The 18,711-nt window shown below is 37.8% G+C and overlaps 1 protein-coding gene across 2 annotated transcripts in view; it reads right to left on the bottom strand.

Moving 5' to 3' along the window:
- tlx2 (T cell leukemia homeobox 2) overlaps nt 1-18,711 on the bottom strand; it is a 95,342-nt gene that overhangs the window by 23,681 nt on the left and 52,950 nt on the right. Inside the window, exon 3 of one of the 2 annotated variants that reach the window (XM_039751855.1) lies at nt 8,779-11,723. The exons of the other annotated variant lie outside the window; for it this stretch is intronic. Coding sequence (XP_039607789.1) covers nt 11,507-11,723 — 217 coding nt within the window. The 3' untranslated portion in view covers nt 8,779-11,506. Of the gene's footprint in view, nt 1-8,778; nt 11,724-18,711 lie in introns of those variants that run through there. 2 annotated transcript variants of the gene reach the window in all.

The raw sequence follows: 18,711 nt of genomic DNA, 5'->3' as shown, positions 1-18,711 counted from the left end.
CTGTGTACAGTGTTATTCACTGATATTTTTTCAATCTTTTTTTAAAAATACGAAAAGCTTCCACTCCGAATACACTGTAAGAACTATTTATGTATGTCAGTTATTGATTAGTCTATGAAAATTCACAGTTTAGATTTCTTGCAGGCAATCAGAGTTATGTAACTAAGAAACAGGGGACTACTTATTGATGTAAAATGAAGAGAAATATAATGTTGAAAATTGTTTGATACTCTAAAAAGAAAGTTGTAAGATAATCTGAGACAGATGCACTGTCAAAATAGATGCATAAGTTGCATAAAACCAGACAAAGGAGACAACTGATATATAATAGGAGAACAAGAATGGAAGAAGTTGTAAAATTCCTAGCTCCTATTGGATAATGCATTTTAGTTTGGCACTGGCACATTAACTAAACATTATTTTAAGGGGCATGGATAAATCACGCCTTCAAACACACCACATGAAACTGCTGTGTGAGAACCTTTTGAATACAAATCATATCCCGCTGTGATCAAAGTTTGACACTACACCCTTAGTCATGTAGTCATGGGGGTACAGACTGACAAAAACTGTGATGTTCAAACTGGAATGGAATTGGATATTATTAACAAATATTAATTCTCCTTTAACTCATCACATTAAAAGTGCTACTTTAATTGCATTTTGTGGTGGGCTTTAATTTGAGATTGCATCCTATTATACTATTTGAGGATAGTAAAAACACCATGTAAGAGCCATTCTTAGGAAGTAAATGTCAAACATAACTTCATATAAGAATTTGTTTATTTATGATAAAATCTTTGGCTTTATAAAATAAAATAATAGGAAGATAATGGAAGGTTGTACCTTGTTTTCCATAAGCTAGCATATAAATGGAATATCTTAGTTAATTACCTTGTTGCCTTGAGCTGTAGACACTATAATGTTTTTTTAAATTTCACTTAAGTCTGAAATAAATTTACTTGTCAGTTATTTTCCTACCCACTATATCCTAACACAGGATCATGGGGGTCTGCTGGAGCAAAGCAGGTACAAACCAGAGGCAGGGTGCCAACCCACCCACACACTAGGGACAATTTAGAATCACCAATGCACCTAACCTGCATGTCTTTGGGAGGAAACCCACGCAGACACGGGGAGAACATGCAAACTCCACGCAGGGAGGACACGGGGTGTGAACCCAGGTCTCCTAACTGCGAGGCAGCAGCACTACCACTGCACCATCATCCATCCACCCATCCATCCATTATCCAACCCGCTATATATTAACTACAGGGTCAAGGGGGGTCTGCTGGAGCAAATCCCAGCCAACACAGGGCGCGAGGCAGGAAACAAACCCTGGGCATGGCGCCAGCTCACCGCAGGGCGTGCACACACACACACACACCCACACACCAAGCACACACTAGGGACAATTTAGAAATGCCAATGCACCTAACCTGCATGTCTTTGGACTGTAGGAGGAAACCAGAGTACCCAGAGGATGCTGCCCTAAATTTACATGAATTATCTGAATTTGTTCTTTGAGACTATTAGTCATATTGAACACTCAAACCTCCGCTATCCCATGACTTGCATGACCTGGAATATTTTAAAAAATAATAATAACTACACACTGAATGCAAAATCAAAACCTCTGTTTGAGTTCTTAATACTTCGTACTTTACCTCCATCTAAAGCAGCTGAACTCTACCACTTAGGTCAGCTGTTGGATCTAACCTGAAGAAAAAAAGGATCATGAATTTACCTGAATGTGCCCAAGCTCTCACCAGACAGTCAGTAGGCCAATATTATCAGCAAATTGCAGAGTGGTAACCCTTTGGTTCTTATATGTCAAGTTTAGTGAAGTCCTATGACCACATTGAGCAGAGTCGACACCAAGTAAGTAAATTTAACTCTTGCTCCATAAATACAGAGACCAAATAACCAGCAGAACTGGCCCTGAACTCTACAAGTTTGTACCTCTTTTCAAAAGGTAAGATAATGCAAGGTTCGTAGTTTTAGAATGTACATAATGTGTGATGTAAACTTTTACTCCTCATATAAGTGAAGAGGAAGAACAAAGAATGTACTGTTCCAGACTATGATGGAATTTTAACCCTGGAATCCTTGATTCAGCAATTGGGTAAGATTCTTTGTTCAGTTACAATAAAAATGGCTTTCCAGGGAGGCTGATGATAGTGATTACCTGGGTAAATGGAACACACCCTCTTGACCCACTCTTTTGAAATTGGAGAGAGAACCACAACCTATAAATGGACCTCCAATTCAGCTCTTTCAGAGCAGAAAAATAAACATTAGGTTAATAGAATGTGGTTCCATAGCTAATACTGCAAGTAGTTCAACTATTCCTTTCCAGTATGTGCTCTAGGGCCATCCAAACAGAAGACATTATTCTAAAAGTCACTTTCCTCTCTCAAAGTCTAGTGTAACTGGATTTGTCCCTCCCATGCCTGTCATCTGATTGGTATTGTAATCGACTTCGCAGATGATAAACTCACATAGCAGCTCCATATGGATTTTTTAAGGCTGAGTCTTAGTATGCTGAGTGAGGAAGGGATAAGGTAGATTTAAATATATCTATATGCCACAGATATGCACTGCAGTTCTCAAACATTATTACAGAATGACAACATCTAAGACCTATCTTTGAGTAGCACTCTATTAACGTATAAAAACAAATCAAAGCTGGGAGTTTGTCTGAAATACTGAGGTATAATTTGACTGATCATTTATACTACCAAACTGAGTTTAATCAAGTGCTCCTACATTAGATGGAGTGATTGTCCAGTCATATGTCTTGGGAATTCAGAAAAAAAAAATGTGCTAAGCTGCCACTGATCAACCAGTTGGTAGTGAGCTGGTTCAGAAGAAGTAAGCATCTGCCGGACAGACCTGGAACACCCAAACAGGTACTGAGTGAATGCAGTGACCATCTAAAAAATGCCACTGTTCAAGGTGAATTTTACTCACCTATGGAATAGTTTCACTTTCATCTCATGATATGGCAGAAACATTGAGCCTGAAATTTGATTTTGGAGCACTTTTTTTATTAAAAAGCACTAAGCACATTATTTACAAACCTTTGATTGTTTATGTGTCCTTATTGCCCAGTCCATCCTTGGTTTCATGACTATCAATGCCATGGGTTCAAAGGAGTTTGCCAGCTGTGGGCAACCCTGGCATCAAAGTGGACCATTTCCACAAAACAGACCACTAGATGAGACAGCTGTGGGGTACTGCTGCCAAAAGGTGGTCATTTCCTGTTACCGTAGCAATTATAAGACCCATTAGTGGAAACCAGCATGAAGAAAAGTTAAAAAAGAGCTCCTAAATATAATGTTAACATGAGACCAAAAAGATAGATGAAGTAGCCATGGCTGAAGTGAAGACAAAGGCTAGTAGTTGGGTGAATTTCAGAATGCCACAAGGAAGTTCTGACAACCTACCGGAAAGGGCAGATGGTATGTTGTCAGCCAAGGTGTGTAAATGTCCTTACCTGGGGATATCATAAAGAAGTGAAACTCTTTAGAACAACCAAAACTCTGTGGATTCGCCATACTCCTCCTCCTTAGAGGCACTGAAAGTTACTGTACTGATTAATAAGCTCCATAGTGGCAAAGCCATGAGGAAAGATGAATTCTGGTCAGAAATGAAGCAAGCATTAATATTGTGAAGATTCCATGATTAACATGCCTCAACACTGTCACTGGGGTAGTAACTCCTATTTCTTAAAAGGCAAAAATAGCTTTGAACTACTGAGGGATTACACTGATCAGTCTTCTCAGGAGTGTCTTTGCTAGACTACTAGAATGGATATAAATGACCTCAAATTCTGACTAAAAAATAAGGAATAAGTCATTGGCATGAAATAGTGGGCCAACCTTTTATCGTTCTCTGGTGGAATAGCATATATCATATATGACACTGGGACAGGAGGAGCAGCCATGGGATGCACACTACGTCCCGCGGAATGCGTGGTGGCAGCCCTCCTGGGTTACATTGAGGCCACAGGCATGGGACTTCAGGGCTCAGACCTGTTGAGGCCACCACCTGGAGGAGCTGCACAGCTTCATGAGCCTGTGTGGGCTGGAATTCAGCCACACCCTGAAGTGCAGCCTAATTAGGCCAATTACCACCTGGAGCACTTCCTGGAGGGCTATAAAAGGAGCCTGCAGCCACTACTCAGGGCGCCAGAGTCGAGAGGAGGAGGACAAAGCTGCCTGGGAGGAGTGGAGGTGAAAGAAGAGGAGTGTGTTTTTCTTTTGGTGTTTTTGGGACTGTGTAGGGCTTGTGGGACACAGGGAAGACGTGCCCCACAGCTGAAGACAAAATAAAATCTTTTCATTTATTTTTACCTGTGCCTCTGTTGTCAGTCTGTGTCGGGTCGACGCCTATATAGTTTCTTTGCCACTATATATATATATATATATATATATATATATATTATTGAACTCACAGAGTTCCACTCTTGGGGAATCTTCCTTCTAGATTGCGCATGGAAAGTGCTGACGGAAGTATTTTATATAAAGTTTTCACCCCATTACATTTTTGGTCTTATGTTGGAATTTTAACTGTATTTAATTATGATAATATTTCCCTTGATAACACAAAAACTTTATAATCTCAACGTTAAACTCCAAGTTATTTAAATTCTTCTATAATAATTATGAAGATTAAACTCCATTTCTTTTAAATTTCTTAAACCAACTTTAGGGCTTCATTTGGTGTAAAACAGGAAGTGGACAGGTTGCAAGCAGTCATGCAGATGCCCAGACTCCCACACTACGGGGCAGTTTAAAGCTAGCGGTTCACTCACGATCTTTGTCTTCTGGATGTGGTAGAGAAAAATGGCGTACTCCTAGAAAATCATTCAAAGACACAAGTCAAATATAGTTACACACAGTAAAAACAGCCCAGGATTTGCATTTCCTGAACTATTGGGCAGCCAAACTACAAAAAAGACAGAGAATAACAGATTCAATTATGTAAACGGCCTCCTACTCTCTCAACTGGGTCAATATTTGGTAGAAGAACTGATGACACATATTGCAGCAATGCTTAATATTTCTTAAGATTAGTCATTACCAGCTGTGTAAATTTTAAAAAGGTTGGTCATTTTCTCAAAACATCTAACTGTTCCTCAGATTGGATGAGGACTGTTTGTGATGAGCAGTCTTCTACTTTTGCCACATACTGAACGGTAGACCAGGACTTCATTGAGGTATATTAGACTTTTGTTTTTTATTCCTCTGCAATATTGGTTTAGTAGAACAAATGGCTCATTATCCTACATCGTCTCCTCCATTCTTGAAGACTTCTGTAGATTTTCTTCTAGGAGTTTTAGCCTTTTCTCTTGTTATTTTTGCCAGGTCCTGATAGAAAACTGTAAGGATGACTATTTAAAGCTTGTATTTGGAATTAATTTTGTCAATCTCCTGCAAACCTCAGATTTGATAAGCACCTTGCGAAAAGTTACTGCATGCATATTTTCTCCCACTTCAGCTGTAAAAAACACAATCCATTTAGCAGCACCATAGATTTTTTGATGGACATCATGACTGGTGTATTACAGTGGTGTGAAAAACTATTTGCCCCCTTCCTGATTTCTTATTCTTTTGCATGTTTGTCACACAAAATGTTTCTGATCATCAAACACATTTAACCATTAGTCAAATATAACACAAGTAAACACAAAATGCAGTTTTTAAATGATGGTTTTTATTATTTAGGGAGAAAAAATCCAAACCTACATGGCCCTGTGTGAAAACGTAATTGCCCCCTGAACCTAATAACTGGTTGGGCCACCCTTAGCAGCAATAACTGCAATCAAGCGTTTGCGATAACTTGCAATGAGTCTTTAACAGCGCTCTGGAGGAATTTTGGCCCACTCATCTTTGCAGAATTGTTGTCATTCAGCTTTATTTGAGGGTTTTCTAGCATGAACCGCCTTTTTAAGGTCATGCCATAGCATCTCAATTAGATTCAGGTCAGGACTTTGACTAGGCCACTCCAAAGTCTTCATTTTGTTTTTCTTCAGCCATTCAGAGGCCGATTTGCTGGTGTGTTTTGGGTCATTGTCCTGTTGCAGCACCCAAGATTGCTTCAGCTTGAGTTGACGAACAGATGGCCGGACATTCTCCTTCAGGATTTTTTGGTAGACAGTAGAATTCATGGTTCCATCTATCACAGCAAGCCTTCCAGGTCCTGAAGCAGCAAAACAACCCCAGACCATCACACTACAACCACCATATTTTACTGTTGGTATGACGTTCTTTTTCTGAAATGCTGTGTTCCTTTTACGCCAGATGTAATGGGACATTTGCCTTCCAAAAAGTTCAACTTTTGTCTCATCAGTCCACAAGGTCTTTTCCCAAAAGTCTTGGCAATCATTGAGATGTTTCTTAGCGAAATTGAGACGAGCCCTAATTTTCTTTTTGCTTAACAGTGGTTTGCGTCTTGGAAATCTGCCACGCAGGCCGTTTTTGCCCAGTCTCTTTCTTATGGTGGAGTCGTGAACACTGACCTTAATTGAGGCAAGTGAGGCCTGCAGTTCTTTAGAAGTTGTCCTGGGGTCTTTTGTGACCTCTCAGATGAGTTGTCTCTGCGTTCTTGGGGTAATTTTAGTCGGCCGGCCACTCCTGGTAAGGTTCACCACTGTTCCATGTTTTTGCCATTTGTGGATAATGGCTCTCACTGTGGTTCGCTGGAGTCCCAAAGCTTTAGAAATGGCTTTATAACCTTTACCAGACTGATAGATCTCAATTACTTCTGTTCTCATTTGTTCCTGAATTTCTTTGGATCTTGGCATGATGTCGTCTAGGTTTTGAGGTGCTTTTGGTCTACTTCTCTGTGTCAGGCAGCTCCTGTTTAAGTGATTTCTTGATTGAAACAGGTGTGGCAGTAATTAGGCCTGGGGGTGGCTACGGAAATTGAACTCGGTGTGATACACCACAGTTAGGTTATTTTTAACAAGGGGCAATTACTTTTTCACACAGGGCCATGTAGGTTTGGATTTTTTTCTCCCTAAATAATAAAAACCATCATTTAAAAACTGCATTTTGTGTTTACTTGTGTTATATTTGACTAATGGTTAAATGTGTTTGATGATCAGAAACATTTTGTGTGACAAACATGCAAAAGAATAAGAAATCAGGAAGGGGGCAAATAGTTTTTCACACCACTGTATGTTACTGATTTTGTTCTGGGTTGGGTGTTTCAGTGCCTTTGAAATTTGATTGTTGATTTTCAAGAACTGTTCCTTAGATTTGCTTTGAATGTTCTTTTGTTTTCAAGGTGTCCTTAGTGTCAGGTGCTGTACTGCCTAAATGTGAGAATTGCCTGATGCAGGTACAGTATATGTAGCCTGAATGGCTCTGTTGTGTTCAGGTGAACCTCATTTGAGTCATTATGGGACAAATAAGGGCATCATTCCATCACAGGTGAGTACTCACAGACTTGTTCAATTTCTGTTTTCATTAATAATCTTTTTTTCTAAGGATCCTAACCTTAGCCTTTGCTTTTATTTATAATGACAATGATGGCAAGATGCCAAGATGAACACACTAGACCTCCCTATCCTCAGCAATAATCTCTGTGTACTACTGAATTCTCAGGTGAGCTACAACATAAAATCTGTGCAGGGTGTCTAGTGTCTGCTTGGAGGGTTTCCTGTGTACTTCTTGTTACCATCATTTTATGATGCCTTTGAAATTGAACAATGGTCAAAAACTGTCATCTCAATTTGTCATGGTCCCATTTTGTAACACAATAAAATCTGAAAAGTTCAAAGGGGTGAATAGTTTTTATAGCACTTATATATATTTGTACACTTTTTGTACATTTTTCATGACAATGCAAGTCAGAAATAAATTAAAACATGTATAACACAAAACATTTATAAAGAACACAGTGCAACCTCTGCATCTATTGTCTAAGTAGTCATTGCTTATCTGTTACAGAAATCTGTCAAAAAAATATTTTAACTGCATGCAGATCACTCTCAGAAAATTATAATGTATATTTAAAAAAGCAAATCTGCCTAAAAAATGAAATAATGGCAGTGTGTCATATAGAGTGGACCTGAAGAAAAAATGTGATAATTCTAAGACTGGCCTAGTGTTTTTGAACACTCTTCATTCAAAGACTCACCAGACACTGAAATAGTTCCATGTTTTTACTAGCAAGGCAGTGCACACCAAACAAATGGATTTAACGAAATATGTACTAAAGAAACAAAAAAGTTTATTTATTAATAATGAAATGGCAGCATTGAGATACATCCAAAATGGCTGTCTCTGTGCAACGTTTCATATATCTGCTTAAACTTTATATTCAAAAGAATTTGTGAAAACAGACGAAGCATTTACATAAAAATCTGCTTTTCACCTGCTAAGTTATTCCTATGTGTTTCCCTTTGTAATGATGCAAATGATGCTATAATCAATGACAATTCCATCAATTCTTTAACATATGTTGTTCCATCAGTTGGTTAGCTGTTGCCTTGTGTCCAGTGCTTGTTGTGACTCCGTAATGGTTTACAGAAAAGATGAATTGATAGTTTGCTTTGAGGTTGATATTTTAATTATTTTTGAGACTTATTAATGATCATTTCCAAATCAATGATGCTGGTCTCTATTAGTTAAGCTTTCCAGTCAAATTTAAAGGTTGTGTAATCAAAAATGTTATACTGTTTCTGCTGCTTCATGTATTCTGTGGCGAGGAAATGGAAAAGAAAGCAGAAAGGCAGCAGGGTGCAGAGTAGTGCACATCTTAAAACACCTACCCATTCATAAATATACTGCACATACCTTAAATAGTTATCCATCCATTCTCTGTAACAGTTTAATACAATATGTAAGCTGCAAGTGACAAAAGTCTATCTCTGGAGCATCAAGGACAGGGCAGGAAACAACCCTGGATGAAATAGCATCTCATTTCATGGAAAACTCATTCACATGCCCATGCTCACTCAAGCTATGTCTGTTTAAATTCAGCAAACCACTTAATCTGCCATTTGTGTACCCAGTTAAAAATTAGCATGAACTTGGGTTCACAATATGAACTGCCAACAGGGTTGATTCCTGCCTATTGCTCAGTCCTGCCAGGTTTGGCTCTGCTCAGTATGATGCTGTAATTAGAAACGACAACACTGAAAATGGATGAATGATAATTAGTCATGAAGACTAAAGCAATGAAATTTTCCACCAAGAATTAGGAATTTTAATTAGCAGAAATATAATATAGACAGAGGTCTAACATGGTACTAACCTTAGTAAATAGTATAATGCCAATTGTTCTTTCTTTGTATCAACTCACCTTTTATTTTAAAATGGGGACACAGGTGGTATTTAATGTGAAAGAATACCCCTTGTCATTGACTTTTATTTACTGTTACATATATATTATAAATAATATTTACATTTTCATTTATAAAACACAGCTTGTTATGTATAGGTATTATATAGTATAGACATTTTTTATAGGAAATCTCTCTGTATGTCTGAGTCGATATTCAGGGATGTGTGGTTTACTCTGTGCACAGCAGTTGCATTGTAAATGATGATGCATATGTATGTATCCATGAATTAAGTCAGATATCTGTGTGTACCTTTCTCTGTGTTTGTTGTATTTGATTCAAATCTGGGCACTTCAGATTTACATCTAGATAGATAGATAGATAGATAGATAGATAGATAGATAGATAGATAGATAGATAGATAGATAGATAGATAGATAGCACCAGGGGGCATTTGAGTGATATTTTGCTCTTTGTATCATAACTCAAAATAATTTTCCTACCATTTGTCTGCCTCACAATTACTTATTGTATCTGTATTTTCATAACTGTTGAACCTTTGTGCACTCATTGGTATAAACACTGCACAGAAATATTGTGTGACAAGCAAGTACTGGCATGTGACACTATGTTGCCTATTCACCTGTACAAAATTAGCTTTTGTATTCAAAGGAATCATCCAACTTTTTATCTTCTTTGGATATTCTGGCATCACTTTCATGATGTTTTCCTACAAATTGACTATATTTACTTGTGCAGTTTACACATTGATTATCCATCTTTTGGGAATGGTTGTTATTGTATGATCACTGGTTATAATATGTTTTGTTTTGGATTTTGCTTTCACAGCATTGTGTTCTTTTATCTGGGACTCACTAGTAACAGTTTAAGTAGGCAGGCGCTTGCACTAACCTCATAGATTTAAATGAGTGAAGCAAGTCCTTGCAGTCTTGTGTTAAGTTTGCTTGTTTACTCCTTTTAATTTGTGGAAGGAATTAAAATAGAGACATTATACATTAAGATAATATACAGTGTTAATCTGTGGTCTCCTTATGCCAGGTGGCTTAAAATGTGATGTAATAATTAGATAGTTTTGAACATGCAAGGTCAATTTGTGACTCTGTATTGGCTCTGGATGAGAGGGTGTAGTTGTGGGAATGGTTGTCTTCTGTCTTGTATCGAATGTATACATGATGGTTCCTCATCCCCTGTAATTGGAATTTACATTAAACCTTGTTTTTATAATTGGTATATATATATATATATATATATATATATATACACAGTATATTTGACTATTTAACTATTTATAGCTAATTTAATATAACATCACATTCTCAAATCTGTTTATTCTAATTCATGGTCACAGGATGCTATAAATGTATGTATTATACTTATATGTGTATTGTAGATGTATATTTACCCAGCTAAATACAACACAGTATAATCTTATTTTCATTGGAACATCTCAACTGCCCTTAATAAAAGTGCACAATGACTGCATATAAAAAAAATTGCATATTTCTAATAAAATTATCAGAATATAGAAAAGAATGGTCACACTAAGAAACGTGATTTGTAGGAGGGCTTGCTAATGTTATTTTGTTTCATTTTATTTTACCAATGTTACATTATGAATGTTTTTGAAATGGCAAAATCTGAAACTTGGACATAATGTGGTATTGCAGGGTGAAAAACATTGAACTTTGGTATTCTTCATTGTCTCAGCTTTTAAAGAAGGGTTTGTCATTATATCTGCCATTCCGACCACAATCGGAAGATTCAAGAGAATGCAGCCTGAGCTTAGTAAGAAAGACAATTTAGATATGGCAGGCTTTGACGTGTTGACATATACTCACTAATGGTTCAATGCAGATATCCTTCTGCCAGATTTTGTTTTGCAATTTTTTACACACAGTAAGTTGGCTTTACATTGTTTGACAGTGTTTTTTTTACATGCCCTAAATTGCAAAAGACAATTTTAAGTCATAAAAAGAGGCAAAGATGGTCAAATCACTGAGTTCTTTTAACATCTAATGTTTAAAATAGGCCCTAGTAAATGTTAAGAGTTCAGTATTCCAGTGTGAGTACATCTTAGTGATAAGGTATATAGTGTAGTGATGGAGTCTTCAGCATTGTTTGTTTTCTCTGTCTTTATTCTTTTGTTTGCTTTGACCCAAATAGAAAGGTGTGTATCATTTTCCTCCTTCAAACTACTGATGCGACCGATGAGACAGAGGTCACTTTATTGTCCTCTGCCCAGGGCTGAAGGTTTTGCAAGGCATATAAAGATGAGTTGTGCAAGCAGAGCGGGTCCTGTTGAAGAGGCTGACTTAATGTCTTCTGAAAAGCCTCCTGCTGAAGCTGTAACATCAGTCGATTGGCCTGCTGCCTTTCTGCTTCCCGTTCCTCTGCTGTCTGCCTCCTGGAATAAACACATAATACGAATTATGAAATATTCCCTCCTCATTTATTCCGACTATTTATAACAAGTTTAGTTTATCAGAAAATACGTAGCTATTATCAATGATGAAAGGACTTTAATCTGTAGGAATCTACTGTAAAAGAATGGCTATCTCTGTACATAAGATAATAGCAAGTTCATTTTAAGGACACTATTACAGCTAGAAATATGTTTATCCATTTATTTATTTAACAACTGTGTAATTATAATAGGGTATCCCTATTAACAAACATTTAGAAAGGTTTATTTATCAACTTCTCAACATTATAAACCAGCTTTTAAAAATGGAGCAACAAACTGAACAAGAAACAGGAGACTAAAAAAACAACCACTGTCTGATTAATCCATCTTTCTTTTGCTCAAACAAATACACTTGTGTCATGAACTGTGTTTCTATTGGACCTTCTTTTGAATATATGTGTATTAAACAGCTATTCATTCGTTCATTTTATGAAATTTCTTATCCCACCAGAAAGCTGCAGAGGCCCAGAGCCCATGCCAATAGTATCAGGAATAAGGCATACCAGTCTAATATAGAAACACTTATTAAACTTTGCCCCTGTTTCTTTTTTTGTTTGTTTGTTTGTTTTTTCCCTCTCAATCTCAAAAATGTAAATATTAAAATAACTTGCAACTTGTAACTTGTAATTAAATAGCTTCAGATTGGCTTCTATTTTATCCCACTGGGGAGTATAAGTATTTTTGTAACTTATTATTTCAGGGAGATTTACCTAGGGACCTAAATGGAATCATCAAGTTGGGTTTCCAGGAAGAAGAAGGAAAATATTCCAAAACACAGAATAGGCAGACAAAGGATGATAGAGTGATTGGGGTTTATGTTAATATTTCATGTCAAATTGTCAAGACTTTGGAAGAACATTCTTAGTGTCCCTAGTAACTGCAAGATTAAATACAGAATGTGTAATGCTCTTCGACAAACCAGGGACCTTTTTGAAATGAGCAAATATCTGAGGGGTCAATGCCTCCTTCAAGCAACAAGTGTGTCCTTCATACCTGGGTAACAGTAAAAATCCACAAAAGTAGAGACTAGGAGGAACTAATTGGGTTTGAATAATTGTAATGGAAATGCAATGATCAGAAGTAAAAGACACCTAAGAGCTGCAAGGAGGCAAAATAGTCTGAGGGGCAGGCTGTTTTTTAGGTGAACCCTGATCTGCTACTCTGGTCATAATCCTGTAATTAACCTCATGATGCAGTTAAATTCAATGTTTTCTGCAAGTAGCAAAGGTGCTTAGAGTTAAGCAGAGAATAACAGTTCCCGGCCAGAAGAAAATGTGGCCAGAGACTTAAGGTAAACGTGAGAAACTGAAGCAATTATGTGAGCAGAAACCAAAAGATGTGAGATAACTGAAGGTTCAAGCAGCAGTAAAAAGAAAGCCTGATAGGACTTATACAAAATACATTTATTTGTTTTGTGTGAGAAATTTGAGTCTACTGTTTCTCTCCCCTGTGGTTGCTTATTTATTTGAAAATTATGCTGTGTCAGCCTGCATCTGAGTTATACTGACTGAGCTATTAAACATTTTATATATAGTTAGCGGTAATAAGGATATTATTCTAGTGGATTTAAAAATCTATAATAAACACTGCAGTCTAGAATTGTAAACCTGCCAAGAAAGACCATACCTAATAGTTGATTACTTCAGTTCTCTTCATAATGGTCTTCCTGCAAAAAGCATTAATATACTGAAAATGGATGATAATGCTGCTGCTTCAAGCAAATTGTAAGACTTTAAGTTCCCCTTAATCCTAATTCTGGAGTCTTTTACCGTTGTGTATATTTTACTTTTTTGAGCAATCAATTTATTTTTAAGTATCATCACCACATTGTTGTTAGTTGGTTAATTAAAAAAATATCAAAATATTAAGTAAAATGAAGTGAAAAATTAATAGAGAGATATAATTAATTGCTATGCAGTGAGAACTATAAAAACAAATTTCCCTTTTCATAATTTCAGAGACATATGAAATCCTTGACCTAAGTAAACTGACCATAAGTAATTTATGCGAGAAGAGGCCTTCCAACCAACACAGGCTTATTATATTAACTAGCATTCAAATCATCTTAAGGTAAAAAATAAAGGTAGAGGGGAACCGATCCTTCAGTAGTTACAATAAAAAACCCCTGGATGCTGCATCCTTATTGGCACTGCCTCTTGCATGACCAGTCTTCACCTCTTCTTCAACTCACATAGCTAACTCCCTTTTGAGAGAGTGGTATTCAAGAAGATTGAGTATATGGCTGTGTTTGAAGAGCTAGCATTGGCTGACAACAATATTTATAGTTAGGGTGTACTCACACTAGCAATTTGTTCTGTGCCCAAGCACGTTTGTCCGCATGTAATCTCCCAAAGACTAGTTTGTTTGACTAGTATGATCGCTCCATGCTGGGCCAACCATACTGTGCTCTGGTTTGCTTGGAAGAGGTGTGCCCAGCATGGTTCAGTAGAATTCAGGAACAGTGTGGTCACTAAATGTGGGTTCACTGACAAAAGCGCAATAGACATATGCGCCCCGATAAAACCGCGACAGACAAATGAGCACCGAAAAACCCGCTAACTGGTTTTCGACAAATGCGCGCTGACAAAATCGCGAGAGAGGCCAAGAGAGTGGGACGCCCTTGCTGCAATTCTTCCTATATATGCAGCACCGTGATCTTAAGGACTATCTGCGTGCTGTGCTGATGGCATGCTGCGTCTCATAATATTGACTTCTAAAATAAACATTATTATACATGCTTTAAACTAGTAATTCATATTTAATGAAACTTTTGCGATTTTGTCGGGGCGATTTTGATGGCGTGTTTTGATCGTCGCTATTTTGTTGGCGCACATATGTCTATCGCACAAATGTCGGGCCACACTAAAGGTGCTAGAGCACAGAACACAGACATGACAATAATAATGCAACAAGTCTTACTACTATGCAGATAGTGAAATTCTCATTTCATTCAATAAATACCATTTGACTTAAAAACATGCTTTTATTCTGACCTTACAAATGAACATGAATTGTAGTTGGCAAGAAAAGCTGCAGATACCTCCCTTAACATCATTTAACTCTGTACGTGCAGCATAATTGACACCAGAACGCTGTGCTGCACACTCAATCTGTAAGAGTGTAGGACGTCATTCTGCTTAACATGACTCCAAAACAAAAAAAACACAAACTAAGGAAACTCATTTTGACATGCATGCAGTTATTTCATGTTTGGATCTTTTTAGCTTTACACAAAGTCGCATCTTGATGATGAAAATGTGCCTGGGCCCAGCAAGTTAAAGCACAGTATGAGTGGAGGCGAGGGAGGGGTGCAGTCATGCTCGGGCGTGGTACAGAACAAACGTTCCTCAGGTGAGTACACCCTTAGATTTAATATGTAAGAATTGCTCCCTGCGTGGAGTTTGCATGTTCTCCCCGTGTCTGCGTGGGTTTCCACCGGGTACTCCGGTTTCCTCCCACAGTCCAAAGACATGCAGGTTAGGTACATTGGTGATTCTAAATTGTCCCTAGTGTATGCTTGGTGTGTGGGTGTGTGTGTGTGTGTGAGCACCCTGTGGTGGGCTGGTGCCCTGCCCGGGGTTTGTTTCCTGCCTTGCGCCCTGTGTTGGCTGGGATTGGCTCCAGCAGACCCCCTTGATCCTGTGTTAGGATATAGCGGGTTGGATAATGTGAATTATGTGAATTTCCCCTTGGGATTAATAAAGTATCTATCTATCTATCTATCTATCTATCTATCTATCTATCTATCTATCTATCTATCTATCTATCTATCTATCTATCTATCTATCTATCTATCTAATGGATGGATGGATGGATGGATGGATGGATGATAGCACCTGAATGAAGCCCATGCAGAGATCCCTAGATCTGGGAACAAAAACAACTTTAAAGGAGGAGAAGGAGGAATCTGCTTTGCTACATTTTAGATAGAAATCTAAAGAAATGTCAATCAAGTAAATGATATTAACACTGTGAGGTATGTATGATAAAAATCTAAAGCAAAGATCAAACATATTACTAAAGACAAAACAGAGACTAATAGTATTCAGAAAGCACTTGATTTCCATTGAAGTATTTTTGTGAGAATCCAGGAGAACTTTTCCCTTTCTCAGATAGGGATCCAAGTGTAAGTAAGGAAGACCTATACATATTCATGTGTTACGTAAAAAATACTCTAATGTTACTTTTGCCTTTGGTCATTTTTTTAATTGAAAACTCTGTCGTCTCTGCTTTTAGTTGAAGTTCATTGCCTTGCCCCAAAGTTAACCATGGCGTGTGAGTTTTAGCAACCATATAGCTCTGAAATGTGTCTGGAAGTTCCTCTAAGCAAACATATGGAATCTACTAAATTGTTCCCGCTGATAGGTTTCTGTAAATTGGAAGCATAGTATCATCAAGTGAAAACTGCAGTGTAATGAGCACATAGAGGGAGGGCATGGCATGTAAATGAGCATGTTCAGGGACTTTATGGGTATCTGACTAGCACATGCACAGGCTAATCACAACTGTAGCCTGAGACCCTAAGCTAAAGGAGGCCTACAATTAATCAAAATGTACGAATAAATATATGACTTTGGTTTTTCCAAAGAAATATTCTTTCCCCTAGAATGGCTATTCAAGTACAAATATTATGTCCAAATTGCAAAAAAAAAAAAAAAATAAAATAAAATAAAAACAAACTGGTAAAAACAGGTGTTGACTTATACATCTGTCAATTAAGTTCTGTTTATTGATTTTGAGCTTTGTTAATGTGAGGGTTGCTAGTCAAAACTAACAAGGTCATGCAGGGGGCAGGGGTGAGCTATGATCTTTGATGTGCTGTCATCAATTTCATTCTGATGGATCACAAAAGGCACAATAGTGGAGTGCAAAAAAGAAAAGGTACTGTATGAAAAAAATAGGAATATGAGTGGAAAGTACTGACAAAATTGCCCAAAATATTGGATTTTTTCAAATCAGTCCTCAATGGCTCAGTATGTGGTAAATCTTTTTTAACCAGACAAAATTTCCAATGTCAAAAAGGACAAGGTGGAGCTAGCCAGGGTGGGACCATCATTCTTCCCACACTCTCAATCTGAAGCAGGTTCAACAGTTGAAGTATCCTTGCCAGTGACCACAAAGTCATAATCTCTGCAACCAGCTATCACACTCACTACAGTTGAAGAAGGTTTTTGAAACACCAATCCACCTCAGTGGTGTAAAATACAACTACCACTACTACTTATTTAATCACTTCTATCAACATTTTTAAATGCCCAGCCCTTTATTGTCCATTTCTGAGTCTGTTACTGTTTTTAAAGCTCTTTAGTCAAATGCCACTATCTATGGTCATATTGCTTACCATGTATGAATCCATTTGATATTTTCAAAATAGATATTTAATTTAAAACTTTCATAAATCATAGAGTAGAAGCTGCACTTGTTGAAGTAGTAAATGATCTGCAGGTTAATTCAGACACAAACAAAATATCTGTTCTTGTTCTCTTAGACCTGAGTGCAGCATTTGACACCACAGATCACAGTATTCGTATAAAACACCTTAGACAATGAGTGGGACTCTCTAGTACTTGGTTTCAGTCTTATTTAACAGGTACAACATTGTTTGAGATGGTCCAGGTCGGCTCCACACTCCATGGTTGCTTCCAGGAGCCACGTGAAATCGGAACCATTGATAGCATATGTCAGAGGGGGACATTTTTGTACACTGGGTCGTTCCCTTTCTCTCTTAGGAAAAGGAACATGTAACAGGCAATAGGCACCCATTGTTTGGATTGGGGCGAGAAGTTAAAAGGCAAATTTCCTGGGTTATCCTGTTACTGATTATTGTGATGGCTGTCTACAGGATATCGGTATTTGCTGTCTTGCAAAAGAATCACCGCTTTGAAGTTTTAATTGCTTAAACATACAAACAATATAACATTGGGATAAAAGAACTGCTCCTTCCTTGGAAAATGTTTGTATTTACCTGACTTGGAAATTAACATGTCTGAGAATATTGCTTTCTAATCAGCTGTGTACTCATTGATAGTTGGCAACAATACATTTTGTTAACTTGTGTTTTCATTATTTGTTAAACACAGGAAATTTAGATTGTTTAATTGTTTAATCCGATTGTCCAGAACTGATAATGGCAGGGACTGAAGGAGATTTAACCTTTTGGGCAGGAGAAGGCAAGGTCAGTGACAGTCCACTGAGAACGCTACCAAGACACTCAGACAGAGCACAGGGGCTCACGGACAGATGAGGGTACGTGGCTGGCACGAAGTGAGGCACGAGGATGGCAACACTTACTTCCAGGGAGGAAGAGACAGCTCCACAAGGGGACGGCAGTTGTGGGTGTAGCGAGAGAGGGAAGCCGCATGAAAGGACCGAGCAAGGCTGGTAGATGAGAAATAAGGCGTGCCTAGATCACAGCAACACAAGGAGCCCAGAGTGGAAAAAAAGGAAAGATGAAGAGACGCTGACAGGGAATCCACGATTTTGATAAAACTTCTGTTGGGAAACGAGTGTCCTGTGAACAGAGTGCATCCGTGGGCAGTTGGAAGATTAGTTGTTGGGGTAACAGTGCGCAAACTGGACTCTGCACCACTAAAGGTTGTATCCACCAATCCTTGTTTTTAATGGACTTTTAGAGTGTGGACTGTGTGCTTTCCTTTCTAAAAAAGGAATTTTGTTCCTGATATTGTTAGATTTTGTTTATGTTCATTTATCTTTTTAATGTACTTATTTTTGTCTGGTGTAATAGAAGTTCCTGTTGCTTTTCCTGAAATTACTGTTGTGTCTTTCATTGTGTGTTTACTCACCGCCCAATTTAAAGAACCCTGTGTGCTATTATCGGTAAATTTCAAGAGTTCCCAGTCTCTTAATAAAACTGGGTGGCATAGTCGGATATTTAAATGGTGTCTAAGTTAGATTACCTGTAAGTGTG

The sequence above is a fragment of the Polypterus senegalus genome, chromosome 4 (genome assembly GCF_016835505.1).
Source record: "Polypterus senegalus isolate Bchr_013 chromosome 4, ASM1683550v1, whole genome shotgun sequence".
NCBI lineage: Eukaryota > Metazoa > Chordata > Cladistia > Polypteriformes > Polypteridae > Polypterus > Polypterus senegalus.
The sequence above is the reverse complement of the archived record's forward strand: the minus strand, read 5'-3'. Positions and strand labels throughout refer to the sequence as shown.